Source organism: Lepidochelys kempii, chromosome 7 (assembly GCF_965140265.1).
Source record: "Lepidochelys kempii isolate rLepKem1 chromosome 7, rLepKem1.hap2, whole genome shotgun sequence".
Classification (NCBI taxonomy): domain Eukaryota; kingdom Metazoa; phylum Chordata; order Testudines; family Cheloniidae; genus Lepidochelys; species Lepidochelys kempii.
The window spans coordinates 56,270,378-56,297,455 of NC_133262.1; the positions used below are offsets into that span (position 1 = coordinate 56,270,378).

General features: G+C 49.7%; 2 protein-coding genes across 6 annotated transcripts; one reads left to right on the forward strand and one right to left on the reverse strand.

The window, feature by feature from the left end:
- On the forward strand, positions 1-21,759 carry CUEDC2 (CUE domain containing 2). 5 transcript variants are annotated; one of them, XM_073352933.1, is made up of 10 exons: positions 1-318; positions 5,476-10,821; positions 10,979-11,070; positions 12,225-12,368; positions 15,560-15,621; positions 17,131-17,264; positions 18,543-18,716; positions 19,118-19,179; positions 20,663-20,723; positions 21,188-21,759. In XM_073352933.1, the coding sequence occupies exons 3-10, from the start codon at positions 10,997-10,999 to the stop codon at positions 21,332-21,334; spliced, it is 858 nt and encodes a 285-aa protein (XP_073209034.1). In that variant the 5' UTR covers positions 1-318; positions 5,476-10,821; positions 10,979-10,996; the 3' UTR covers positions 21,335-21,759. The 5 variants fall into 5 exon arrangements, with proteins under 5 accessions (XP_073209034.1, XP_073209037.1, XP_073209036.1 ...); XM_073352936.1 differs by having other exon boundaries at positions 5,476-5,634; XM_073352932.1 differs by having other exon boundaries at positions 2-318; positions 5,476-5,663; positions 7,597-11,070.
- Positions 19,896-26,873, reverse strand: FBXL15 (F-box and leucine rich repeat protein 15). The gene is made up of 4 exons (XM_073352931.1): positions 26,794-26,873; positions 25,464-25,623; positions 23,666-24,168; positions 19,896-23,264 (listed from the first exon to the last, which is right to left on the reverse strand). Exons 1-4 carry the CDS (start codon positions 26,826-26,828, stop codon positions 23,075-23,077), a joined length of 888 nt encoding a protein of 295 aa, XP_073209032.1. The 5' UTR covers positions 26,829-26,873; the 3' UTR covers positions 19,896-23,074.
- Positions 26,874-27,078: the final 205 nt, after the last annotated feature.

The following is a 27,078-nucleotide window of genomic DNA, read 5'->3' on the forward strand; positions in this document are numbered from 1 at the left end:
GGGGGACTGCGGGGGCACAGGTGGTGGGAGGAGCACTGGGGCGCGTGGCAGGGGTGGCCCCATTGGCTCCAGGCCAAGCAGCGACAGGGGACAGCCAGGCGCCCTAGCTCGACTGTACAAAGCCCCTGCAGCCGGCTTGGAAAGTCCCTCCTGCCCACAATAAAGATGGCGGCGCAGGAGCCCGGCTGGGCGGGAGCTGCTCTAGCCTCCCGCTCCCAACTCTATGGCGGAGGGAGTCAGCTGTTGCTTTCAACCTGACTGCGCGGGACCTGGCCCGGAGGCAGCGCGAGGCCGCGGCGGGGACGCGCAGGAGGCCAGGTGACGCCCCTCCCCCGCCCGCCTGTCTGTGGCCGCGTTCCCCAGCCGCCTGCGTCTGCCCGGCTGGGCTCCCGGGGGGCGGCGGGAGCGCGTCCGTGTGTCTGTCCCGGGGGGCGGCGGGAGCGCGTCCGTGTGTCTGTCCACAGGGGCCCCTGGGTGCAGCTTGGGGGGCCGGCCCTTGTGCCCCAGCCACCCGCGTGCAATGAGCGCCCGCCCAGAGCCGCCCACGGGGGCCGGGGGCTGCAGGGAGTGGCGGGGGCAGCAGAAGCGCCGTGTGGGGGCGAAGTGCCAGGTCCGAGTGCCTTCCTTGGACCCGGCAGCCAGGCCGGAGCGCCCGGGTCAGACCGCGTGTCAGACACCCACAGACACGTGTGGAATGGCCAGGCCATAGCGCCATCCACGGGGTGCGGGATTCGCCCGTGGGGCCGCGCTGGCATAGCTGACGGCATCCGCACGGTACCTTTCTCTGCAGATCAAAGGTGTACTGAGACCAAGGCCACATCTAAGCAGCCTCTGATTTTGGGTGCCTTCGTTTTTTGGGTTGCCCGACTTCTAGAAATGCTGAGAATTCAGCCAAAGTCATTAGGAACTGTGGAGCTGTGACTGCTGAGCCGGGCCCTTCTGAAAATCAGCCTCAAAGTGTCTAAATTTAGACATCTAAAAATGGCAGCATTCAGGATAGGGGTTGCTTGCTGAAAACCTGTCCCCCTCCTGACCTAGCAAGGGCAATGTAGCAAGTCAGTGGCAGAGCCAGAAACACAGCCCAGTCCTGACTCTGACCACTAAAATGCTGCCTGCATCCCCAAGACTCCTTGATGTGGTTCTATCTCCATGGTTCCCAATTCCCCTTGGTGGGGATTGTGTACACACGCAGCTGCAGAGGTTCCCATAACATCACACCAGTCTGCCAAGCCCTGAGAGAACTGTATAGCCCTGCTTGCTTTTGTGTGTGGTTTTATTTGACAGCTGTCACATGACATTTACAAAAAAAATATATCCAACTATAATAAAAATCAAATGTGCCTTTGTCTTCAATCCTCTTCCATGTTTGTGTTGTTGTTTTTTTTCTTTTGCTGGTGATAGCTTGGGTTTCTTGGTAATGGATCTGGGAAGACGTGTGTGAGATGGGGGAGTTAAACTCTAGATTTTTGTATTTTAGTTTGACTTCCAGACACTTAATAATAGTGGGATTGTGATATTCGAAGTCTCCTGACTTACAATTATACAACTATCTAGAGTTCTTGTTCATGCTCCTGGCCTCTTGGCTAACATACTATAAAAGCAAATGGGACAGGGGGTCTTGAAAAGTGACACAGCTGTAGCAAATTCATTACAAAAGTTATGATTAGTTTAACTTTAGGTACAATATTTGCTTTTTTCTTGTCCCAGTTTGTTTTTGTAGCACCCAGATGTATGGAGATAGCTGCTATTTAAAAAAAGAAAAGGAGTACTAGTGGCACCTTAGAGACTAACCAATTTATGAGCTACAGCTCACGAAAGCTTATGCTCAAATAAATTGGATAGTCTCTAAGGTGCCACAAGTACTCCTTTTCTTTTTGCGAATACAGACTAACACGGCTGTTACTCTGAAACCTGCTATTTAAACAACTTACTTTTTAAAACAGCATTAAATGAGGAAATAAGGTACTCCATGTTGTGTGTCACGCTGAGATGACAACATAACAACACTTATTAGCACTTGTTCAAAGTGTTTTATAAACATTAGCTAATCCTCATAACTCCTTGTGAGGTAGGTAACTGAACATTATCCCCATGTTACACAAGGGGAAACTGAATCAAAGAGATTAAATGACTTTCCCAAGGTCACACAGCCAGTCTGTGTCAGAACTGGGATTACAGCTCAGGACTGTTTTTAACAATCAACCTATTATTCGGGTGGTTTAATACTTTGCTTTTGAGGCCCATGCTGAAAATGCAAAGGTGCTGTGATGGCACAGTTCAGCCTCCATCCTCTGGTGTCTTACTGCTTTAATAAGACACACAAGTAATGTTTCATAGCTATAGCTGAGATCACAGCTCCTTTTGCTGGTTAGGAATAGGATTTTGTTGTATTTATTATACACTCAAGGTCCTGTCCAGTCCTCCAATTCTATGGTTTTTCAAGCAAACACCACAGAAATGTAGAACTTGAGAAATGTTGCCACAAAATTCCAAGGCTACTACGCCTATTAACATATTCAGCTTAATATTTTACATTTATATAGTACCTTTCATCCTGAAGGATATTGTAGTGTCCTTTGCAATAGAGAAGAAAAATCATAATTAATATAAAGGAAATTCTTTTAGACTACTACATAGATTCCTTGTCTCTTGCTCCTAAACTACACATTCTGTGCTTCCCACACTAGGTCTTCCTAATTCTTGGCTTGGGCTAAACAGTCCTAGAATGAACTGCTGACTATACAACAGGTACCAAAAGGCCTTACAAAGCCTAGCTATGATCCTGTAGTCCTTACTCAGGCAAAACTACCATTCATGTAAATGTGAGCTTTGCCTAGGTAAGGGCTGCAAGATAGGCCTCTGTATACATACAGCACTACTGAAGTGCAGCCATCTCTGGAGAGGAGAGTTGCAGCTATCCAATGCACAGCATGCTGTGTGACAATAGGAGGGGAGGGAAAATTCTGGCCATTGACAAATGTACTGTGTGTTGTATTAATTAGAAGTATCAGGCTGGAGGGTATTGGGTTGTTGATAGAAGCCTGATTTTACTGTTGCAACACTATACAGTTAATTGTGTTACGTGTACAAGAACCCTGACCGGCTCTCCCATAGCAACCACACCATAAAAGTCCTTCAGACGCTTGTTATGCACAGAACAACAAAAACCAAAGCATAATCATTAAAATACTGGAACTCTAAATATCCTGGAGGCTATTCATTGTGGAAAGTTTTCTTTTAAGTTTAACAAAGTGTTTCAGAGAGTAAATTGTTTGTTAGAGTCTGTTGCTTGTATTGAAAGTTCCGGGGGTGGGGGGGGAGAACAGTGTGAGTCGGTTTGCTGTTGGATTGTAGCTAGGGAGCTGTTGTTGAAAAATGTTCCTTTTTTCGTTTTGGTTGGTTAGGTTTTGGGAGGAGTTGTTTGTTTTAAGACAGGCAATGCACAAGAAGGGGGGAAAAAAGAACAAAAGAGGAAAATATAGCTGCTGTCTCTAATGCCTGTTGTTGTTCCATTGAAGGGCAGCTTTTGCCCTTTAGTTTCAGCAAGACTCCAGCCCACTCTGTAGGGCTCATCACAGCATCTATCCTTACAAAAAATGCTGGAGGATCTTTAATGTTCATGTAGAGCAGACAAGGCTTGTTTGGGTTGTTTTTTGTTTTTTGTTTTTTTTTAAGGTCTCATCTGAAAGATCCACAGGCTGTAAAGTGCATGGGACTCAGTGTATCTACTACAGCAGGATAAAAGATAAGAAGCTTCCACTGGGATTTGATCCTATGTTTCCAGAGCAGAGATATTTGAAAGATGAAGCTTAAATAATTTATACAATTGTAGATGTGCCATCTTTAGCTCTCTAGTTAATATAAAGGGCTCTAGCTTTGGCATGGATCTCTGCACCAGCAGGAAAAAAAAGGTGTGTTGTATGTGAGAGAACATTTTTGTCCTGCCTGTAAGTGAAATTCTTGTAGTCCAGCAACAGACTCATGGGCCTGCTACCCCTAAAGTAACCGGTACTAAGAGAAACTGGAAAAAAATCAGAATTTGGGGATAATTCCACCTCCAGAATGTGTGTGTTAGTCAAGAAGTTTCCAGGATAAAATGAAACTAGATATTTCCATTAGTACTGTACCATGATAATCATACCACAACTATAGGAGAGTGTTTTCTGGAGCTCCATTGCAAAGACCCAGCATGTAGGTCATGTAAGGGGGAGGGAAAACTCCTTCTGTTCATGTAGGTACAGCAGAGAACGGATGTGGGTAGCACTGACCATGACAGTTTATGGGTACGTCTATACAGGAAAAGCTGTGCATGAGTGAGCTTGAATCCAGCTGGTGTGGGTAACGATAGCAATGGAGACCATGCAGTACGGGCTTATCTGTGCCGGGCCTGCACTACCTGTGTTGGAGCCCACGCTGTGCTGTCTTTCACTGCTATTGTTACCCATGCTAGCTGGATTCAGGCTAGCTCAGGTAGGCTAGCCTGTGCACAGCTACTGCTTTGTAGATAAACCCTGAGATATTTAGGATGGTGTAATAACCTATTGAACCATAGCATCAAGAACACAGTGAGCAAAGGTATTTGATAGAGAAAGGAATAGATTTTCAAGTAGTCCCTTCACACCTTTTTCTAAATGACACCACTTTTCTCTCAGCCCAGTTTGAGAAATAGCTCTGACCAAATGAGTTTTGTGGAAACCAAATAAGCCGTCCATCCAATATGGCAACTTGAACCCATCCTGCCAGGATACCTGTATTCAGATAGTAAGCTCCCCTGAGCACACTGTTAGCACTTAAATAGGTTGGGTTTTATTTTATAAGACCCTCCAAAAGATGACAAGGAATTCCAGTGGCCTGAGATCTTCAGCTCTGACAGTGTAAAACTATAAGGTTGTAACCACAGCAAGGGGATGACACAATCACTTCTTCTAAAAGAACCAATCAAGGCAGAATGACAGCAATGCCATTTCTTGGCTATGCATGAAAGAAGAGCTATGTTTTTGGATAGGAAGCTAGGAAGAGTTCTCAGGCCCATTTTATAATGGTGAAAAATAATTAAGGAGTTCTGCATAGAGAGCTGAGCCAGCTAACACCCACCAAAGAGGTGGTTATGTTAAAATCCACACTGCAGTTGAGGCTGGAGGCTTGAAAGAATGATAGCATCATTTCAGTACAATTGTGTTTGCGCCCTGGGGAAAATTATTTCCCCTGCCTTTAGGGGATTATAAACTGCATTATAAAACTCATCCCCTGCAAAACTCTGCTTAAAAGATGAGATCTGGTAACAGAGCCCGCAGTTAATCCTCTCACGTCATAAACAGAAGAAGGTACGGCACCAAAGACCTTTCTGCTGTCCTGAGGTAAGGCATTCTGAAACTTCGATAACACAAAACAAAATTTGCAAGGATTAGTTTGATCTTGAAGAATCAGTTTCCAAATATTTTTCCATGGATTTTTATTTAGTTTTCTCTATTTCAGGAGAATAACTACAAACTAAATCTGATAGGCAGCAGAGCCTTCAGACTTCACAATCATTCCAGATGAATGTGCCACGTGAAAGGGAAGGACAGGTCTGAGATACAAGGTCCTGTTTCACTGGAAGAGAAATTCTGGATGGTCTGTGTACCTTAGAAGGAGGTGTGTCTCAGAGGCAGGTGCCTGGGTTGGTAGGTGTGCTTGTCCTCTTTCATTTTTCTGAGGGCTCAATGCTTGTGGTCTTACAGCCTTTAAATTAAAAACACATCTTTGCAGTTTGAATATAATGGCTTGGCTTTGTAATGAATAGGTTTATCTAAATATGGCTCTTGTTGATGGATATGGTAAAATACTATCCTGTTGACATGTCATTCTGAGACTTATAATTAAGAGACTAAGCCAATTGGCCCTCTCCCGCCCATACATAATATTCTGAAACCAGATGTTTTTCTGTCCACTAAATGGGGCGTGGGAGCCTGTGGAACGGACATACTTTCGTCATCTCCCTATTTGCTAATAAAATAACTGATGGAGTATTGTCTCTTCTGATCACATGAGCTAGGACTGCTCTGCTCTTGACATTGCATCTGAGGATAGTATAATGAATCCACTGAGCTATAACAGGTCAGCAGAGGGCAGTGTGATGAATCTGCTATGGGAGAATCTGCTGCTGGCCTTCTAGTTCTAGAGTGGCGAATGCTGGATCAGCCAGTAAGGGAAGTTTCCAGCAGCTGGGAGGATGGTTGGAGATGTGGGGGAATAGTCACTAAGGCAGCAGCCGAGGGCGACCAAACTGGGGTTCCTGGAATTGCTTGTGCACAGTTTAAGAATAACCAGACTCGTGTAGATAAGAACATGCACATATAAACACACCCATCACACTATGCCTGACTCTGTAACCCCCATTTCTCTCCAGCAACGGAAACTAGCCTCCTGCAAGGCCGCTGAAATCACACGCTGCTCATCCGAGAGGCAGCCTTATCCTATCATGCCCCTCTCCAGAGGGGTTTCATAGAGAGAATGCTAGTTACATAGAGCGAATCGACTAGTTTATCGGCCTTCAACTAATAAGAAGCTGAGATGACCTCCAAACTTCAAAAGGCAGAATCCCATAAGGCCGTTGCTTTGACTAGATTAATCTGTTGAGTTTACTAAAGTAGTGATTTCCAGACTCCTGTGAGTTGGAAAAGAATGGACTCCAATGCTGGAGCAGCTAGTCCTACTGGGCCCAGGCATCTGGCAGTGGTGGAGACCTAGCCATGGAGCTAACTCAGTTACTTAAGTTGTCAGGCCTGTCATTTAAAAACCATCTTGCTATGAGGATGATCCAAGAACTAATGCTTCCTTACAAATTTCTTTGATGTCTTCTGCTGAGATGGATGCTCTGCATTCAGTTTGGGATCTGCTAATGACCTGGGAGTCAGGAGACCTGGGTTCTGGTTCCCAGTTCTGCCTGACATCATGAATGAACTTGGTCGAGTCACTTTACTACTTGATGACTTGGCTTCCCCATCTGTAAAATGATAATGACTACCATCACAGGGAAGTTGAGGCCTAACCAATGTCTGCGCATTGAAAGGTGTAGAAAAAGGAGTATTTTGTTAGTTGGTCTGAGACGTTCTTCACTTCTGTTTGCCATTTTCCTCTGTGGCAGGGAAGTTGAGGGCTATGGAGAACTCATTGAAAAGCACCCAGATTATCCAAACTCTGCCCATCCCCCGTTTGGCATGGAATGTCTCATGAATTTATCACAAAAGGGTTTCCTTTCTTCAGAAGCCTGTTAAAGGTGGGTTTCTCTGAGAACAAAATCTTAAATCTGGAGGTAAAAATGAAGTTTGGGGAGATGCTAAAATAGTCATTCTGAGAAAGCTGAGAAGGACTCTATGCACATTGACTGAAGCTTCTTTCTAATGTCTGTCTGTCTACCTACCATAAACGTTGGAAATTCCCTTTGTTTGGAAACCAACCTGGGTAATTCTGTAGGACAAAATCATTACAAACCGACATCTTCTCAGGAATTGTCAAAGGTTTGGGAAAGGGATTGTAAATGATCAGTTAGTAGTTGGTCTGAGCTGCAATACTCCAGTTGCTGATTTATTTATCCTTCTCTTCCTTTCCTCCCAGTCTGATGCTCCCCTGCAAGTGCTGTTGATTAAGGAGACAAGTGACTTTGCCAGTTCTATTGATCAGAATAAATTACTAGCAACTAATTTATGGACCTCGCAGAAGTGCCTTTGATGTGGTGGGCTGTGCTCTATTGTTCAGTAAATTGGGTTGTCAGAAAAAGTTATTGTTATGGTTATTGTTACATTTTATTGTTACAGTTCTCTCCCATAGCAGTATTGGCCAGCCTCACAGAAATGATGAAAATCTCTTCTCCTACCAGCAGAATGTCATGATGGGTCTGAGTAAGAGGGTGATGAACTCTCTCCCTACCAGTAGTGACTGTAAAAAGGACATCCCCAGTGCTCTATATTTATTGGCCATCCAGGCTTTCTGTAAAGGCTAATGACCTTTCTTGGACTTGCAAGCTCAGGGAATTTGCTAGTGACCAGCGATTGCAGGTTGGGCTTGGCATCTGCAGAACTGCTGCTTAGTACAGTCTCCCCAACAATGAGATTCTGAAGTCAGAATTTTGCTAGTAAATGGGTTGATGATGCTTGAGGCAGAAGAGAATCTAGCTTGCTCTTCAGTGGATATAAGCTGCAAGGTTGAGGATGGCAAACTGATTTTTGCCAGTCAACTAAGAAGATATGATTCATTTTAAAAAAAAAAACACATGGGCAGCAAAGAGGTGTTTGTTTATGGTCAGCTTCCACACTGGAAGGATATGACATTTGCAGAAGCAAGAAAATTACTAGCAAAGAGTCGTCCTAAGCCGAAATGGAAAAGCCGTGCAACAAATAGACACAAATAGGGGTGGCATGTGGCTAGGCCTTCATGTTGGAGAGCTCTTATTAGGATACTTCCTTGCTTTTGTTTTATTGCAATGCTATGAAATGAAAATGTTCGTGTTGCGATTACTGTAAAGAAGCCTTTTTGGTTAATAATAATAATACATTTGTCTTGCTGGAGATGTCTTCCTTCTTCTGTTGTTTTTTGCAGGTATGTTATTTATCTAGGTTCCCTTTTTGATGCCCCTCACTGTGAGCTTTCGAGCACCTCCAAAGAAGAATGATGTCAATGATACCTCATTATTACTTACCTATGGGAAAGAGTCAGGGAGGGGAGGGGTCTTTTAACTATTAAATTTAGAAAAATGGGAATACTGGCAGAACGCTGGAGTTGCAGAAGAGCTTGGGAGAACAAGTGGGTTTGGTCTTTAGCTCTTAAGAAATTGAAATTAGTGGTGGTTCTTATTCCAGCTGATAGTGAGTAGTGTAGCCTGGGTCCAGCTGCTGTGAAGTTCTGTCCACCAGGAGGAGTGTAGACGTTCTTCCCTGCATCCCACAACCCATTTAGTTTAAGAAAGAGAAGGATATGGAGTGACTGGGTCACAGTCTGTAAGTACACCGGACCCTCACTAGAATGCAGGATTTGGGATCCATGTGCGGGGACCGCGTTAAAATTAATTGCAATTAAAGTAATTAAATTTGGGATCCATAGCCGCGACCATGTTCCATGCAAATTCGCATTATATAGACGCGCGTTCTAGCGAGGGTCCGCTGTACCTAAGTGGGGAACAAAAATTTGATAAGAGAGGGCTTTTCAGTCTAGTAGCCAAAGGTCGAACATGATCCAGTGCTGGAAGTTGAAGCTAGACAAATTCAGATTGGAAAGAAGGTGTAAATTTTTAACAGTGAGGGTAATTAGCCCTTGGAATAACTTCCCATGGTCATGGTGAATTCTCCATCACTGACCACTTTTAAATCAAGGTTTGGTGTTTATCCAAAAGATCTGCTCTAGTTTAGCACTCTGGCCTGTGCTATGCAGGAAGGCAGGCTAAATGATCACAGTGGTCTTGGAGTCTATGAATCTCTCCCATTTGCCAGAGTTGTTTACTCTGCTCCCTGCTCCGCTGAGCACAGAATGCTGCTGTGATCGGTTCTAAACCCTGGCATAATCAACAGAGTACCTGCCAATGGGGCGCCACAGTCTGGTGTTCAGTGCGCTGGTGCAGGGGGTTCTGTGTCTGGAGATAAATTCCAGATGGCTCTTGCAGAATACACAGGAGCCCTGCTGTTCTCTGGCCAAGGGAGGGGGGCGGGCTCCAAAACTGTATTCACACATGAAAACAAAGCTTATAACCTGGCTGGAAGTGCGGTTCCCCACAGGGGCCCTGGAACCCAGTGTTGAGCACAATCGGGTAGCTGTTTGTATCTGGTTAGCTCTGGTAAAGTCCTCTCTTAGGAGATGTGTGCAGCCATGATTCCCATCGGAGCTGGTGCTCAGCACCTCACAGGGTTGCTCTCCTAGAGGCCTGTGCTGCCTAATTTAGGGTTTGGTCCTGCTCCCAATGAAGGGAGGTTCGCCACTGATGCGTGCTGGAAGTGTGATCATGCCTGTAGATTGTAAGCTCTTTGGGGTCATGCCCACGTCGCTCACCAGGAATCGTGATCCGTCCTCAAGTAGGCGTCTGTGTCTGTGTATGTAACTCAGCCCTGCAGTGAAAGGTTCCTTGCAGTGAAAGGTTCCTTGCTGTGCTGTCAGCTGACATGTACCTCAAGAGGGAAGTTATGAGTGAGACAGCCCGTGGGATAGCATCTCTCCAGCGGGTTCAGACTGGACTCTGCTGCTAGCAGAGAGAGAGAGTGGGTGGACAGTGCAGTCCTGCCCTTGCTTGCGTGGGAGGTCTGTGATCCTTAGAACGCCCCTGCTCAGTTACTGTTATCAAATGTTCCCATTGTGGTCACATTCACCTACAGAACAGCTCCTTCAAAAAGCACAACAATGGGCTCCTGTTTGTGCAGGATTCTGCTGGCGCTGCCCTGCCTGACTGGGAGACCTTTGATATTTTGGCTGGCAGACTGGTTGGCTGTGCCCTGCCTGGTATTCCCTTGTGAAAGCCGCGATAGGCTGCCCTTTCACTGAAAGGCACTATCCTGTCTCCCACCCATTTACAAAGCCAGGCATCACTGAAAACACTGTTAGCTGGAAGATCCGTCTTCACCCTCAGTGAGCAAGCAACACCTGAAGCCTTCCTTCATTGGAGTCCATCCTGCCATCTGATTCCGCAACTCTGCAGCTTGACACGTGTTAGGATTTCTAGCTGTACTACACCTGCTGAGCGAGGGAGCTTTACTCTGCACTTGTGAAAGCCTTTGACACCAGTAGCAGAGAGAAGCTGTGAAACACAAGAGTGGTCTGACTGTGTTGGGCTGATATCTCTGGTGGCTCCTCATACTGCAGGTAACTCCTACGACAGTTCCCCAGGCCAATATGCCGGACCAGTGGAGTTCATGAATTGTTCTGATTGCATGAGCCTACATGGAGGTGTTGTGAATGTGAATGTTTTGGTCTCATTTTTGCTTCTGAAATTATATGTTTTTCCCCCCCCCACTTAAAGAAACCCATTTAAAGAGACATGGATCTTGAAAGAATCATTCGAGACTCTCTGACATGCTTCATCCAGTCCCACATCCCTGATGCTGATCTCAGGTATGTTCCAGCTCGTCTTTTTAATTTGGACTTTCTATTAGTTGCCCCTTTTATTAAACTCCAGGTCTGATATTCTAACCTCCATTTATTGTATTCTGCTGCCCCTCAATCCAGATCTCAGGGACGCATGTAATTTGTCCAAAGTCTGCTAGAGCCCTCGCGCCATCTGTAACTTGGCTACACTTGAAACTTCAAAGCGCTGCTGCGGGAGCGCTTTGAAGAGCGAGTGTGGCCACGCACCAGCACAGGGGGAGAGCTCTCCCAGCGTTCCTGGTACTCCATCTCCACGAGGGGATTAGCTTAGAGCACTGGGAGCGTGGCTCCCAGCGCTGGGGCACTGTTTACACTGGCGCTTTACAGCACTGTAACTTGCTGCGCTCAGGGGGGGTGTTTTTTCACACCCCTGAGCAAGAAAGTTGCGGTGCTGTAAAGTGTCAGTGTAGCCATAGCCTAATAGTGTTACCATTTAGTAGCTTCCAGTGAAACTAAGGAATAAGGTTATTAATGTCTTATGCAACAACACAGATCTAGCTAGCTCCTATCATCTTAAAGGCACCCCGAAGTGCTTTTCAAACAGCAGACTGATATACCAGTACACAGTTTATATTAACAAGAACTTTGCCCACTAATGAAATGCAGCCATCTCTAGGTTGGAATGCAGTGGCTGTTTTGCGGTAAGTGGCAGCCGTATGCAGGCTTAGGACAGGAAGTGAAGAAGAGTACTACATCCAGTAGATTGTTAACCTGAAATTCTATCTACAGAGTACAATTACCCTTGGAATCTGCCCAGAATACCAGAATTAACATTGTCACAAATGCTCAGGACCTTGCTCAGACATTGTAACTCCAACAGTACTGTCCTCCCTCCCCCAGCAGTGTACTGGGGTATTACTTTAGTGCTGACTGGGAAGGAAAATGGTCACAAATTAAACTGCACAAGTCATTTTCTGCAGCACCTCAGATTATCCCTGAAAATCTGCCCTACAACTATTGACCAGGTCCTATGTGCCTTCATTTGTGAGATTTGATCCAATCACAGCACAGGAAGCTGGCTAAGTGGGTCCTGTGACTGCAGCTGCACTACGTGGAAGGGCACTAGGGGGGTGAATACCTGTTAGCTCAACTCCCTAAGCTTGCATTCTCCTTGTCTCCAGCGGGATGGATGAAGTCTTCTTCTCCTACATCGCTAGTGTCCTGGAAGAACTAGGCTCACCAGAGTCGTCCGAGGAGAACTTTGATATGGACACGTTTGTGGAAATGATGGAGGCGTATATCCCTGGCTTTGCAGAAATCAACAGGTGTGTGCCTCTAATCATCTAGGACATACATGCCACGCTTCAAGAACTGGGTCTAAGTGTCTTAGTACCACAGAGCTCAGTTCATAGAATCATAGAATATCAGGGTTGGAAGGGACCCCAGAAGGTCATCTAGTCCAACCCCCTGCTCAAAGCAGGACCAATTCCCAGTTAAATCATCCCAGCCAGAGCTTTGTCAAGCCTGACCTTAAAAACCTCTAAGGAAGGAGATTCTACCACCTCCCTAGGTAACGCATTCCAGTGTTTCACCACCCTCTTAGTGAAAAAGTTTTTCCTAATATCCAATCTAAACCTCCCCCACTGCAACTTGAGACCATTACTCCTCGTTCTGTCATCTGCTACCATTGAGAACAGTCTAGAGCCATCCTCTTTGGAACCCCCTTTCAGGTAGTTGAAAGCAGCTATCAAATCCCCCCTCATTCTTCTCTTCTGCAGGCTAAACAATCCCAGCTCCCTCAGCCTCTCCTCATAACTCATGTGTTCCAGTCCCCTAATCATTTTTGTTGCCCTTCGCTGGACTCTCTCCAATTTATCCACATCCTTCTTGAAGTGTGGGGCCCAAAACTGGACACAGTACTCCAGATGAGGCCTCACCAATGTCGAATAGAGGGGAACGATCACGTCCCTCGATCTGCTCGCTATGCCCCTACTTATACATCCCAAAATGCCATTGGCCTTCTTGGCAACAAGGGCACACTGCTGACTCATATCCAGCTTCTCGTCCACTGTCACCCCTAGGTCCTTTTCTGCAGAACTGCTGCCTAGCCATTCGGTCCCTAGTCTGTAGCTGTGCATTGGGTTCTTCCGTCCTAAGTGCAGGACCCTGCACTTATCCTTATTGAACCTCATCAGATTCCTTTTGGCCCAATCTTCCAATTGGTCTAGGTCCTTCTGTATCCTATCCCTCCCCTCCAGCGTATCTACCACTCCTCCCAGTTTAGTATCATCCGCAAATTTGCTGAGAGTGCAATCCACACCATCCTCCAGATCATTTATGAAGATATTGAATAAAACCGGCCCCAGGACCGACCCCTGGGGCACTCCACTTGATACCGGCTGCCAACTAGACATGGAGCCATTGATCACTACCCGTTGAGCCCGACAATTTAGCCAGCTTTCTACCCACCTTATGGTGCATTCATCCAGCCCATACTTCCTTAACTTGCTGACAAGAATACTATGGGAGACCGTGTCAAAAGCTTTGCTAAAGTCAAGAAACAATACATCCACTGCTTTCCCTTCATCCACAGAACCAGTAATCTCATCATAAAAGGCGATTAGATTAGTCAGGCATGACCTTCCCTTGGTGAATCCATGCTGGCTGTTCCTGATCACTTTCCTCTCATGCAAGTGCTTCAGGATTGATTCTTTGAGGACCTGCTCCATGATTTTTCCAGGGACTGAGGTGAGGCTGACTGGCCTGTAGTTCCCAGGATCTTCCTTCTTCCCTTTTTTAAAGATTGGCACTACATTAGCCTTTTTCCAGTCATCCGGGACTTCCCCGGTTCGCCACGAGTTTTCAAAGATAATGGCCAGTGGCTCTGCAATCACAGCCGCCAATTCCTTCAGCACTCTCGGATGCAACTCGTCCGGCCCCATGGACTTGTGCACGTCCAGCTTTTCTAAATAGTCCCTAACCGCCTCTATCTCCACAGAGGGCTGGCCATCTCTTCCGCATTTTGTGATGCCCAGCGCAGCAGTCTGGGAGCTGACCTTGTTAGTGAAAACAGAGGCAAAAAAAGCATTGAGTACATTAGCTTTTTCCACATCCTCTGTCACTAGGTTGCCTCCCTCATTCAGTAAGGGGCCCACACATTCCTTGGCTTTCTTCTTGTTGCCAACATACCTGAAGAAACCCTTCTTGTTACTCTTGACATCTCTGGCTAGCTGCAGCTCCAGGTGCGATTTGGCCCTCCTGATAACATTCCTACATGCCCGAGCAATATTTTTATACTCTTCCCTGGTCATATGTCCAACCTTCCACTTCTTGTAAGCTTCTTTTTTATGTTTAAGATCCGCTAGGATTTCACCATTAAGCCAAGTTGGTCGCCTGCCATATTTACTATTCTTTCGACTCATCGGGATGGTTTGTCCCTGTAACCTCAACAGGGATTCCTTGAAATACAGCCAGCTCTTCTGGACTCCTTTCCCCTTCAAGTTAGTCCCCCAGGGGATCCTGGCCATCCGTTCCCTGAGGGAGTCGAAGTCTGCTTTCCTGAAGTCCAGGGTCCGTATCCTGCTGCTTACCTTTGTTCCCTGCGTCAGGATCCTGAACTCAACCAACTCATGGTCACTGCCTCCCAGATTCCCATCCACTTTTGCTTCCCCCACTAATTCTACCCGGTTTGTGAGCTGCAGGTCAAGAAAAGCACCCCCCCTAGTTGGCTCCTCTAGCACTTGCGCCAGGAAATTGTCCCCTACGCTTTCCAAAAACTTCCTGGATTGTCTATGCACCGCTGTATTGCTCTCCCAGCAGATATCAGGAAAATTAAAGTCACCCATGAGAATCAGGGCATGCGATCTAGTAGCTTCCGTGAGCTGCCGGAAGAAAGCCTCATCCACCTCATCCCCCTGGTCCGGTGGTCTATAGCAGACTCCCACCACTACATCACTCTTGTTGCACACACTTCTAAACTTAATCCAGAGACACTCAGGTTTTTCTGCAGTTTCGTACCGGAGCTCTGAGCAGTCATACTGCTCCCTTACATACAGTGCTACTCCCTTACATACAGTTGTTGCATCAAGCAGCTCAGTGCTTTGGTTAAAGGATCTTCTGGTCCCAAAACTATGCAGTCGTGTACGGGGTCTTGCCTTTACTTGGGTACATGATGACGAATAGCAGTACAGATTGCAAGCCGGCCCCAGGTCTTCTGAGATCCCAGTTTGTTGTACTGGATTTACTATGGCACTAGCCTGCTGCATACACTGGCTTTACAGGGTCCATCTTTCTAGATCGGTGGCTCAGCAATATGGTTGTTTTGCATAGACTGAGTTGCATGTGCTCAGTGTAGAATTCCAGAAGCAGCTGTCTGCTGTTAGTGACTCTCTCAACTTCTGCCTAGTGTGTGGGGGACACTATACAGTGATTTCAGGGCGGGGGACTTGTTGGTACCTAGATCAGCAGGAGAAGCTTGTGCTCCCTATGCCATTCACACTGCGACTGTCTCTTGCAGCGGGAACATTTGTGAAATGATGTTTGCCCTCTCAGAAAGGCTCAGTGAAGCTCGCAACAAAGGTAAGTTGCACGGTGGACGCTCAGGCATGCAGAGATGAATCAAGGATGTGGTTTTAGTCTTAAGTTTCTCTGAGGGATGGGGAGCATCACAGAACAATGCATGATCTTGCCATTTAAGCTGGGATATTTAGGAGAGTCTCACAGGGACTCTGAATCGCTTGACTTCTAACCAGATTAAGTCAGTCTTGACAGGAGCATGTGGGAGGGCTGGTAGGTTGGAATGCGCTTGTTTGTGGCTGAACTAGAGGCATTTGGGGGGGAAACCCACTTGAACACATCCCTGGGGTTGCTGGTGATCCCAACCACATATAAAGTGAATGCAGAGTAAGGGGAAGGTTCCCTCTACAGGACTATTGCTCCTGAGGTATATAGAGGGGTCTTGTGTATAGTTTGGAAACGGGATTGGACAGACCAGGTCAAATCCTCCTTCCAACGCCAGTAAGTTGGGGATTTCTCTCTGCATTCCTGTTAGCAGCATGGCTCAAGGGTTGCAAACCCAGACAGTCTCTTGTACATGATACTTAGCCTGAGAGAGTCAGCTGGATTCTCTGTCATTGGCGTCTGTAAATTGAGATGGGATGCCTTTCTAAAGGAACTGCTCTAACCCACCCAGGAGTTAGTGGCTGGCTGCAGGAATTGCTGGATGAGGGGTGAGACCCATCGCGGCAGAGGGGCCAGATTTTGTACAACCGAAGCCTCACTGGCATCTTTTCTGGAGCCAAAAGGCCCCACATAATAGAGCAGACTGCCCCGCCCTTATCATGCATACTGGGGAGCAGCCTACTGATAGTGTAACAATAATACATAGCATGGCTGCAGCACCCTTCAAGCTACAATCTCAGGGTGCCTCACATGCGCGGAGAAGCATCATCCCCACTTTACAGATGGGGAAACTGAGGCATATACCCTCTAAATGACTTCCTCTTATTACACACAGAGAGTCTGTGTTAGAGCTGGGAGAAAAGAAGCCAGGGATCCTGATTCTCAATCTGGTACATTAACCATCTTCCACACACATACCCCCAGTACAATGCTGGCTTCATCAAAGCAGCCTGACCACATTGCACACTGGGCCTCACACCATGCAGGAGCCTTGCCTATATGTAAATTAATTCCCAGACAACAACTGAGAGTATGTACCGGTCACTTAATAAAACACTCTACAGGGATGGTGTAATTTATCCCAACCCCAGCAATACAAACCCCAGAAATTCATTTAAAAGATCAAGGTGTCAGATAAAAGAAATCCAAACATATTAAGGTCTGGAAACACACAGTTAAGGCACCCAAACAACCTTAACTCTGCCCCACTGCAGGCTGTATGAACAAGGTGGCAGCCATACCTGATTGGCAGTAGTAGGAGAGCATTGGCTGGAAACCAATCATGGAGAAAGGAATTAGTGCTGGCATGCAGCACAGTAGCAACCTTGTCCTTCCCATAACGAAAGCTATAGGTAGCTGTAACCTTTACAGGGTTGTTCACAAATAAATATGCACTGTGTCTTTAAGGAAAGGTTTGCCAAAAGGCTGCAGAGAGTGCGAGCAGTGCCCCTGCTGAAGAGCTGAACCACAGCGATGAGCAGGGGGCAGGAGCTTCTGATGAGGGGAGGCTGCATATACCAGCAGAGGGAGCCATGGCTCAGGTACTGGGTTGTTGCCATAGAGAACTAGACACAGGACAGAGTTGCATGCCACAGGTTACCATACAGGGCTGGACATAATCTGGCTCTGTAGGTGTCTATGTGGTGCGGGTGGCCGGAAGCAATATTATCTCAAGATGTGACCTCAGCTTGTGATATGATGAGCAGGGTCTTGTCAGTACTGGGAGGGGAAACCTTCCAGGAAAACTCAAAGGTTGCCAGAAGTGGTGTGGGCAACTCCACAGCTCGTGCTCTTCCCTCTGAATCAGCACTGAACCAGTCCTGCAGCTGGGGGACACTGTGCTACTTTCTGGACGGGAGGTAGCAGAGCATCTGCCTGCTTGTAATTAAAGATCCCACGGGACTTTTCACAAAAGCCAAATATCGACTCTGACTGCTAAATTCTGCATCCCTAAATCCCCTCCCAAGTTTTAATTTCTTACATTCTCCATTTCCTGTTCTAAACCATTGTACAGCTTCCCCTTTCCACCTGACAGGTGGCTGCATTTCAGTGGTGGGTGCCGTGGTTCCTGAAGAAAGAGTTTGCAGAACTTGTTCCTAATGTTTGTACAGTGCTGGATCACCTCCGTCCCCTCTGTGCAATTCAGGGACAAGCCAGCGTTTACTCTCCAGGGCCCATCAGCCATGCTCCAGCTGTAGAAGAGCATTGCTCAGCTGGTATTCCCACTGTGAGCACTTCCCTGCACACCTGGTCCCATCCCTGCTCTTTCCCCCTGCACTGAGGCAAGAACATTCATACTGATGCCCTCGTCTTGCTCGGTGATTGTCACCATTTACCACTTGCTTTATAGAAACTGTCGTTACTGCACTTCAGCGTCTCTGCTGCCATAGTAGCATGCTGTGCTTAAACCCCTCCCCGCCCCCATTTGCTGCGACACCACACGGTGGGAGTGCCAGTTGTCAGGGCTACAGGTAAATGGGCCAGTTCCCAGAATCTCTCAGGGGGTGGATGTGCAGCATCACAGTAGGCAAATGAGCCGACACCCAGAAGACCTACCTTGGGGGACTGCTAATCTGCTGGCAAGAAGTAGGCCAATAGTATCCAGACTCCTTGCTGCTGTGTGTGAGGGCAGAGCCTCCAAAGAGCTAAGCCTATAACTAGCTCCCCAGCTTCAGGGATGAGGTTTGCACCTGCCCGTGTGAGGAGACTTGGTTCTGCGGAAAAATATCTGGCTTACCGGAAACCAATTTTCCTGGCCGAAAGTGCCCAGCCCTTTGCTGCCCTCCAGAGTCAGCCCAGGTCTGTCTTACCCTGACCAGGGAGCAGAAGGTGACCCGAAGGACGGGGTGGAGCTGCTCCTGGAGATGTTCCCAGCCTGCACCCTCAGCCAGGCTCAGAAGGCACTAACCATGGCACTGGGAAATCTGGACGAGGCGGTGCAATTACTGGTGGAGGAGAAGGTGGAACCTGGCCCAGGGGGTGCGAACGTGAAGGTATTGTGGCCCTGGCAGCAGCACCGGGGGGGACTGGAGGAACCGGTGTCCACAAATACAGCAGGGCATCACACCAAGATGAAACATAGTTCATTACCTCTGAAAGTGGCTGTGGGGATCTTCCATGTCCCCATAGCAAATGGAAGAGGCCAGCAGGTCCTCACCCTGTGAGCAGAGCAGTGAGATCCCACTGAGCTGGCTCCTTCCCCAGGGATTCCAGGTACAGGCTGTCCAGCCTGCTGGGCTGCTACGAGAGAGGTTGTGCCCCACGCATTCTCCCCTAACGCTGACTGGCCAGCATCCGGGGTAGCTTCTCCACACGGGGACTAGCTAACAGGATGGAACTGGACAGCTGATGACTTTGTAGCTCACGCACATCCTTTCCTACTCTCTAATCCCAGGAGACAGCAAGGCCCTGCCGAGTGCCCAAACAAGACGACCTCAAACAATTTATCTTACAGAAGTAAGTACCAAGCAGCGAGGATCTGCTCATGTCCTTGTTAGTGGCAAGAACGGGCTCTGATGAGGGGCTTGGGGAAATAGTCACAAATGGAACTTGCCCACCCAGGCTACCCTGCCAAAGTGACCTATCCGAGAGCTTTGGTGTGTGCCACTCTGCAGTTGGGCCATTGGTAAGGGGAGGATCCTGGCATGCCTGGGCCATGGCTAATCTCAAAATGCAGGTCCAGTCAGAGAAGGGATGTGAACTCTGCTCGGGGTTTCCCTCTTGATTCTTACAACCACGTCTGGCTCAGACGAGCCTAAAGCCACTATCTGTAAGTGCTGAAGCTGCAGCCTGCACCTGCCCAGCTGGGATCTGCCCCTCCAGACTGGTTCTTTCTGCTTCCCTATGTCACCGCCAGTGATAAGTGACAGCTGGAATTCAGCTGGCGGGTGTGAGCAAGGCAGAACGGAACCCAGCTCACTCTCCCAGAGTAGTACTGTCTCCCAAGGGCTAACCTAGCTCCAGCTGATCTGACACAGGCTTGCTGTGATCGCGAGGGAGCAGCTGTGTTGAGTAAAAAGGTGCCATTTAGTCACATATGCTAACCTCACTTTAATGGTGGCTTTGCCAAGGTCCTTACAACACAACTCAAGCACAGTGAGCGAGAGCAGTCTTCTAGCTGGAAATACACAGGAGCAGCTATCCTAGCTCAGGGACAAAAGACCAAGGCTGGCTGTGCTGACACATAGTTGTATTGGCTCTAGAGTGGCAAAAGGGAGTAAAGAACTCATCAGTGCAGTGAGCACGTACCTGTGCATCAGTCAAACATGGAGCGAGGTGACACTTTACCCCTCAAACAAAACCCTTTAGCAAAGGGCATGAAGTTTTGAAGGGAAGTCATCTCTGAAATGAGAGATGCAGCCACTTCAGCACTGTGCTACCAGGAACCCACCGCTGTGCATCTCAGTCGAGTCCTTCAGCTGCGTGGTGCTCAGAACATATCGTAGATGCTGCCTGCCCACAGAGATTGGAAAGTAGCAAACCTGCTTCCTAAAATAGACCAGAACTTGCCTCTTCCACCTCCAAGCAACTCTTGACAGGGCAAGGATTATGGCCCCAGATCCTCCAAGATATTTAGGTGCCTAACTGCCATTTAGGAGCTAGGCACTTAAATATCTTGGAGGATCTGGGCCTATTTGAGCAAACCATGTAGCCAGGCTGCCTTCAGGTACACTTCACATGGCCTGGGACGTCGCTTCAGGGTCCTTTAGCTGGCTGTGCAGATCCCACCCATTGAGAGGATAGCACCTCTGACGCTGTAGTACCTCCTCCCTCCCACTGTTAGTCCTGGGCTCATCCCCAGTGTTCCAGCTGGAAGTGGAGTGCAGCAGGTGTTGAGGTCACACTGAAAATGGGGCGGGGGATAAGGAAATGGGATGTGAGTAGCCCATGATAGTGTTGTGTGTGTTGCAGCTTTCACTAATCCCTGACTGTGTTTCAGATACATGATGGTGGACAGCGAGGAGGACCAGAAAACACACAGGCCGGTGCCGCCAAAGGAGGTGAGGAGAGCCACGGTCGGTATGGCTATGAGAGTCTTTGGCTATAGCAGGGTCTAACTACAGGTTGGCAGCAGGGTGAATCTGCCACAGTTAAAGCCCCATTCACAGAGCCTTTGGCTGGAAGGAAGGGGGAACTGGTCCAGCCAAGAGAGGTGTAAGACTGGCAGCAGGAGCTGTCACTGTTTACCACTTCAGCCTAATGCTGTGCTTCCCCACGGGGGTGTATGTATACCCCCATGGCTCCATCTTGCTTTCCTACCAGTTATTTAACCAAGACTCACGCAGTGTTCTCCAGCCGCTGAGATCAGCTAGTCCTGCTCTTAAAGAACGTGTGAGACACCGAACCTAATGCTTTCAGTTGATGCTAATTCCACCTGCCCCGAAGACACACCCAAGCCTACCCTGCAGACGCACCCAGGGCTCCCATCACTTTCCACTTCACATCAATTTCACTTCCTTCCTAGGCTCCCAAGAAACTGATCCGCTACATTGACAACCAGGTGGTGAGTACAAAGGGAGAAAGGTACAAAGACATTAAGAAGCCAGAGAGCGAGGAGATGAAGAGAACTTACATCAGCCTCAAGCCAGCCAAGAAATACAAATTCCACTGACGGACATTCCCTGCAAGGCATCTTCCTCTGTCTTGCTGGCTGAGGCATGGAGGGACAGACCAGGGAGGCAGGAAGGATGAGAGGGGCCTTCTATACTCCTCGGACTGGAACTAACCTACCACTAGGAGCCAGCATGCTGCTGTCAGCCTCTAATTATAGCATGATGTCCCAGAGAAGCCTGTTCAGCAACGCTGTTTGTGTAACCTTCCAAACTGTCCCTCCGCAGCCAGGAGCCAGCCGTCACTATGGCAAATTTGACTAACACAGCTGATGTGTGTCCTGGACCTCTCTGCCATTCCTTGCATGGGGATTTTTTATAGCTAATGTGTGGCTAGTGCAGTTCACAGCTGTCTTTTTAAATGTGTGTGCAATGGTGTTTCTGTTGATCGTGACTGTTAGTAAAGATGGTGTGAATTAGTGTGGAATTCAGCCAGAGTACATTTGCTCCTGGGAAGGGTCGCGCACCTGCAGCCCCTCACGGTTGGTTGGAGGCTTAAGCTGCATCTTTCTGTCTCTGCCGCACCCCCGCCCGAGGCATGAGATGGTGCCTGTAGACTGGCTACCTGCAGCTCCTTCAGCGTGTTGAATGCACAGTGATTGTAAGGGCTTAGGTTAGAAACTAGGCCTGGTATTGTGAGCTCCCCACATCTCTGCCAGCACACTTCCTGATGGCTCTGCAGCAGCCCGATAGGGCCAGCAGCTGAGGACACCCCTCCAGAGCCCTGCTATTTCAGGGCTGGAACCTGAGTGGCAGCCACCAGCCCTGTGATGAGCAGGGGACACAGCCCAGGATGAAGGCTTGCTACACTTCTGACCAAACTCAGATGTGAACTGAGTTCCCCAGCAGTAAGTGGTATCTGCCCCCTGCTGTACAGAACCCCCAGGGGCCTTGCTCTTCTCCCTGCCCTAGCACTTGGGAATCAGGCCCCCCGCACTCCAGGGCTAGTGTCGCTTTCTCCTCCAGCCCACGCTTGGAGCTAGGGCTGTGATTCCCAGCTCTCATCGAGCCAGGTGCTAAAAACAGCAGCGTAGCTCGAGTAGCACACGCAGCAAGTGGTGGTACAGGCTAGCTGCCCCGGGTACGAAGCTGCCCAGACCCACAGCTGCCTGGTCAGGGTGACTAGCCTGTGCCACTGCTGTTGGGAGATGGCCCGCCGGTTTCTGACAAGGTCGTTCCAGTGCGCTGTAGCTATCACTGAGACTCCCTCCCCCCCAGCTCAGCAAGCCCTGTCCTGGCTGGGAGGAGAGCTCAGCACTTCCCCTTCGATAGGGCAGAGCTGGTCTGGTTTATTCAACAGTTCTGCAGCCAGTCCACGGCCATAGTCCCTGCACAGCATCTTGTTCTCTGTAAAGCCGATGCCCAGCACGCTGGACTTCGAGATTTTAAATATTGCTTAAATAATATATCCTGTTTACCAGCTGACCTGGCCCAGCCAGGGTGTGTTCAGCACCACGGCGTTGCTGAGAGCGCCTCTCACTTTTCACACCACTGCAAAGTGCTGCCGCTCCCCCCAGGAGGCAATGCGGGAGCCCTGTTACAAACACAGCCGTGGCTAAAGAGCACCAAGGTGGCGGGGGGTAGAGGGAGGTCAGAGAGCCCTATCAGGACCAGCCACACTGATGGGACTGACTGCTCCCTCTGAATGTCTCAGCAGCAATTTCTTACAGCACCCTCCAGGAAGCAGAGGCCAGCTGGGCGCTCTCTCCCGCCTCAGCAGCAGCAGCAGCCGTCCCCCTCCTCTAGATCTGAAGGTTAATGAAGGGGGCAAATCCAACCCCATCCTGCAGGAGAACGAGGGCCCTCTGCAGCGGCAGCTCCACGTCCAGCTCCACCCCACGGCCACGGAGGATGCTCAGGCTGGACTCGGCCACCTTATGACAGTGTTTCACCTTCAGCGAGCGCAGCTTGGTGCAGTACTCGGCCAGGACCCTGCCAAGAGAGAGCGCAGGCTGGAGGCAACAGCTGCTGCTCCCAGCACCCTCCTGCACTGTTACTGGAAGGTGACACACCGTACCCATGGGAGGAGGGCCTTGCCTGGGCATAGAGCACACGCAGGAGATGGTAATCTGGTGATCAGCTCAATCCTGATCCCTCTCCATGGCATTCCAGAGAGCTTACTGTAGCCAAGCCCCCATCCGTTACATCTAGTATCTACGCTGTCCTCCAGTGCCTGCCAGCAGCCTCCCCAGCAGCCCAGAGCTGCCACTGCACCCAGCACCACAGAAGCGAGCAAGGAAGAGACCCAGCCTCCCTTCTTTCTCTCTGATCTCCCCCCGCCCCCCCCCACGGAGGGCCCCCATACTGCATGCACAGTTAAACAAACTTGGTACCTAATGGACTCATTCTTGACCCGCAGACACCCGGTGAGGTCCAGGTGCTCCAGCTCAGGGCAGCACTTGGCAATCTCCTCCACCGCCGTGTCACCCACATTGGCATTGACAGCCAGAGAGAGGGACTTCAGCCTGCTGCACTTCTGCACCAGGTAGCAGATGGCTTCGTCCTTCAGCTGGCGACAGGCCGTCAGGTCCACGGACTCCAGTCCCTTGCAGTGGTCAGCCAGGCTGCGCAGAGAGAGGCTGTCCACCCACTCGCAGTGAGCCAGGGAGAGACTGCGCACATGGGGGCAGCTCAGTGAGATGGCCACCAGGGCATGCCGGCTCAGCTGCAGGCAGCTGCTCAGCTGGATCTGCTGCAGGTGGTGGTTCTGGCCAATCACAGGAAGCAGCTCCTTGTCAGTCAGCCAATCAGAGCAGTTCTGGAGCGCCAGCTGTTGCAGAACTTCGTTGTCTTTCAGAAGGTTACAGAAAGCAGTTTTGGGGAGGTGAGGACCAACCTGCATTGGGAGAACAGAGAACAAGACCTCCAGTGTATCAACACTGCTCTGGCTCTTAGATTCTCTGGCTCTTAGATTCTCTCCCTCACTAGTCTCTTCCTTGCACCAGAGACATCAAAGAGCGAAGAGCCAGAGGAGACTTGGTAGGTCACCAAATCCACCCCCTCACCAGGGCTGCAGCACTTCCTGCAGCTTCTTCTCCACTTCAGTGGCCCAAGGGATGGGGCTCCCACAGCTTCCCTTGGAGACCATTCCACAGTACGAGAATTCTTGCCATCAAGAAGTTATTCCAGCTGTTCAATCCAAGGTTACCTCCTCTGAATGCCATTGAATTGCTTCTGTTTCTAAATCCCTGCCTCTCTACATTCTCCAGCTGTAAATACTTGCAGACAGGCCTGCCCCTCTTAGTCAGTGCTAGGGCAAGTAATGCCCATTTTGCTCTTTTTTTAAATTTTTCCAGCCAGTCACTCCTTCCATCTAATCTCTCCTAAGCTATGCAAGTCCTCATGTGAACACACGTCTTTTGAACAACTGCGGCTCAAGTGAATTTAGCCGCAGTTGGTAACAAACTGAATTTAACTAAATCCACTAGAACCACTGCTATTCCATAATAAATGTATTCACTCAGACTTGCACTAAAATAACTTCCCAGGTTCGATTTGTAACTGGTTTAACATACACCTCTTACTATTTCTGTGCTGATTTGTGTGTAGACCAGCTCTTCACTGAGGCCCAACTTACAGTCTCCTGTGTTTCCTACTCATCAGGAAGAGCCATCCCTGCAGCCTCCCCATACCACCTTCCCAGTAGGGCTGGGAGAATGCTTGACTTGGTGAGTTCCAGCCCCTAAGGCTGGACATACCTGCGCACATCATATTCCCATCCCCCCGCCTCAAGGAGCCAGACCCATCTAGACACATCATATTCCACACACACACAGCTGTATGCATCATTCCCACCTGCCTCCAAACCTGGGCAAAACAGAGAGTCTGTCCCATTCCCAGCCTAGCGCCTCTCTGCTCCCCCCTGCTGGTGCTTGGATAGGGCCATGGGAAGGGCTTCTGGTTTCATCATTCCTGTCAGCCTAATGGCCTATTATTAACAAATCTGTGCGCTGCTGAGACTTGAATCATTCCTGTCAGCCCCTGAAAGCATGGGGGCCGGGGATGTTAACCAGAGCAAATATTCTGACTGTGATTTGCCTTCCTCCCTCCTACCTAGCCTGACTTTCCCATTGTAGGTTCTTCCCACACGTAACAGCTCTCCCCAGCGCCAAGTGCAGAACTCTCCCATACCTGGCTAGAGTCAAAGCAGCGCATGTTGGCCAGGTACAGCTGGATGAGAGTCTGGAATGGCTTGCTGACCCTCTGCAGGCTCAGGAGCTGTCGCAGAGGCAGATGGCAGAGGATGTGTGGCACCAGGATGTCCTCCCAGGGCAGGTCCAGGAGGTGGCCCCTGAAGGAAAAGCAAAGGCAAGTAAACCCTGGAGCCAGTTAGACCCTGTTTCTCATAAAAGCCCAAACTGCTTCACGACAGTGACTGGGCAGCAGCCAACCAGCATGTCCAGAAAACAAGCTGCCAGAAGGAGAAACTAGTTGCTAGAGGGCTGCTTTTAGCAGACTCCCAGCTCGGGGCTGGATTTGCTCTCTTGTGAAGCTTCCCCAAGGATCTCAGACGTGCTCCCACTCCAGTCAAGCCCTCCATCCTTCAGGCTGTCAAAAAGGCCTCCCGATTCCCAGCTGCTGGACAGGCAATCTCTCAACAGTGAGGACAGTAAGTTGCAGCGTGAGGCCAACTGCATCCAGCCAGTCTGTTTAGCTCCTATTCTGTCGCACACCCGATCCTTCCAATGGGTCTAACAAGCAGGGGAGGCAGCCAGTGTTACATGTAAATGGCGGGGGAGGGGCTGTCATGCAGGCCCCGGCACTACTGCGGCAGAACAGAGCCCAGCACCCTCTGATGAGGCACGGAGGGCACAAGAAACACATTGTACAGCAGAAACAGCCTCCCGGGGGCGGGGGGGACGGGGGCGGCACATTTTCTGCTTCAAGTTCTGTCCATTTTTCTAAAGGGATGTTAAAATGTGGAGCGGTAACTAGATTTCCATGCTTTAAAAGGCAGGGCGAGAGCAACTGCCTCAGCATGGCTGTCAGGCGGCTACCCTTGCGAGGGCCTCTCTACAACCCAATTCCAGCAGCGGCGAAGGTAGCTGGGGCGTCCCTTCCACCCAGAGCCGGACAACGCGCACTCCCGAGTCCGGCCGCGCCAGCAGCGCCTACCCCGCTGCCCCTCTCATCGCTGAGCCTTCGACCCAGGGAAAGCCACAGGGAGCGCGTCACCTGCAGAGGAAACCGAGCTGGCTGGGCGCCTGCCGTGGCGGGGGTGGGTGATGGAGCAGGGCGCCGCCCGCGGCTGGGGCACCCGCAGCACCTGTAAGGCAAGACCCACTGCCCGCCGCGCCGCGCCGCGGCGAGGGGGGCCCGGGCCAGGGCAGGCGGGCGGGCTCCCGCGCAGAGAGCGAGCCGGCAGCACTGCGCGGGCTCCCATGCAAGGGCGAAAGCGCCACGGCAGGGGCCGCTCTGGCCCGAGACACCTGCTGTCTGCCGGGGACGCTGCCGCCGGTACCTGGGGCAGGGCCGAGTCTCCCCTGGCGGCTCCATGGGGCTCTGGTCCCGTCTTCGCCAGCCGGCCGGCTCGCTTACCCCGCCCCCAGCGATGACGTGTCAGTGGCGCCGGGCGCCTGCTAAGCGTGTCATGCACGGGCAGGCCGCTCAGCGGGGCGGAAATGCGGGTGCCCCCTCCCACAGACCAACTCAATCGAACGCTACAGCGTCGACCGTCCGTCCCTGCAGCGTGTTCTGTCCGGCTGGACCCGCCGACCCGGAGAAAACGATCCGGTCTAGGGCGGGC

Excerpts from the sequence above, each read along its gene's own strand:
- CUEDC2 (XM_073352933.1), top strand. The coding sequence starts at position 10,997 with ATGGATCTTGAAAGAATCATTCGAGACTCTCTGACATGCTTCATCCAG. Across the intron at positions 18,717-19,117 it reads CAGGGGGTGCGAACGTGAAG|GAGACAGCAAGGCCCTGCCG; the intron begins GTATTGTGGCCC and ends CTCTAATCCCAG. Across the intron at positions 20,724-21,187 it reads GGCCGGTGCCGCCAAAGGAG|GCTCCCAAGAAACTGATCCG; the intron begins GTGAGGAGAGCC and ends CTTCCTTCCTAG.
- FBXL15 (XM_073352931.1), bottom strand. The coding sequence starts at position 26,828 with ATGGAGCCGCCAGGGGAGACTCGGCCCTGCCCCAG. Across the intron at positions 25,624-26,793 it reads GAGACTCGGCCCTGCCCCAG|GGGCCACCTCCTGGACCTGC; the intron begins GTACCGGCGGCA and ends CTTTTCCTTCAG. Across the intron at positions 23,265-23,665 it reads GTCAAGAATGAGTCCATTAG|GGTCCTGGCCGAGTACTGCA; the intron begins GTACCAAGTTTG and ends CTCTCTTGGCAG.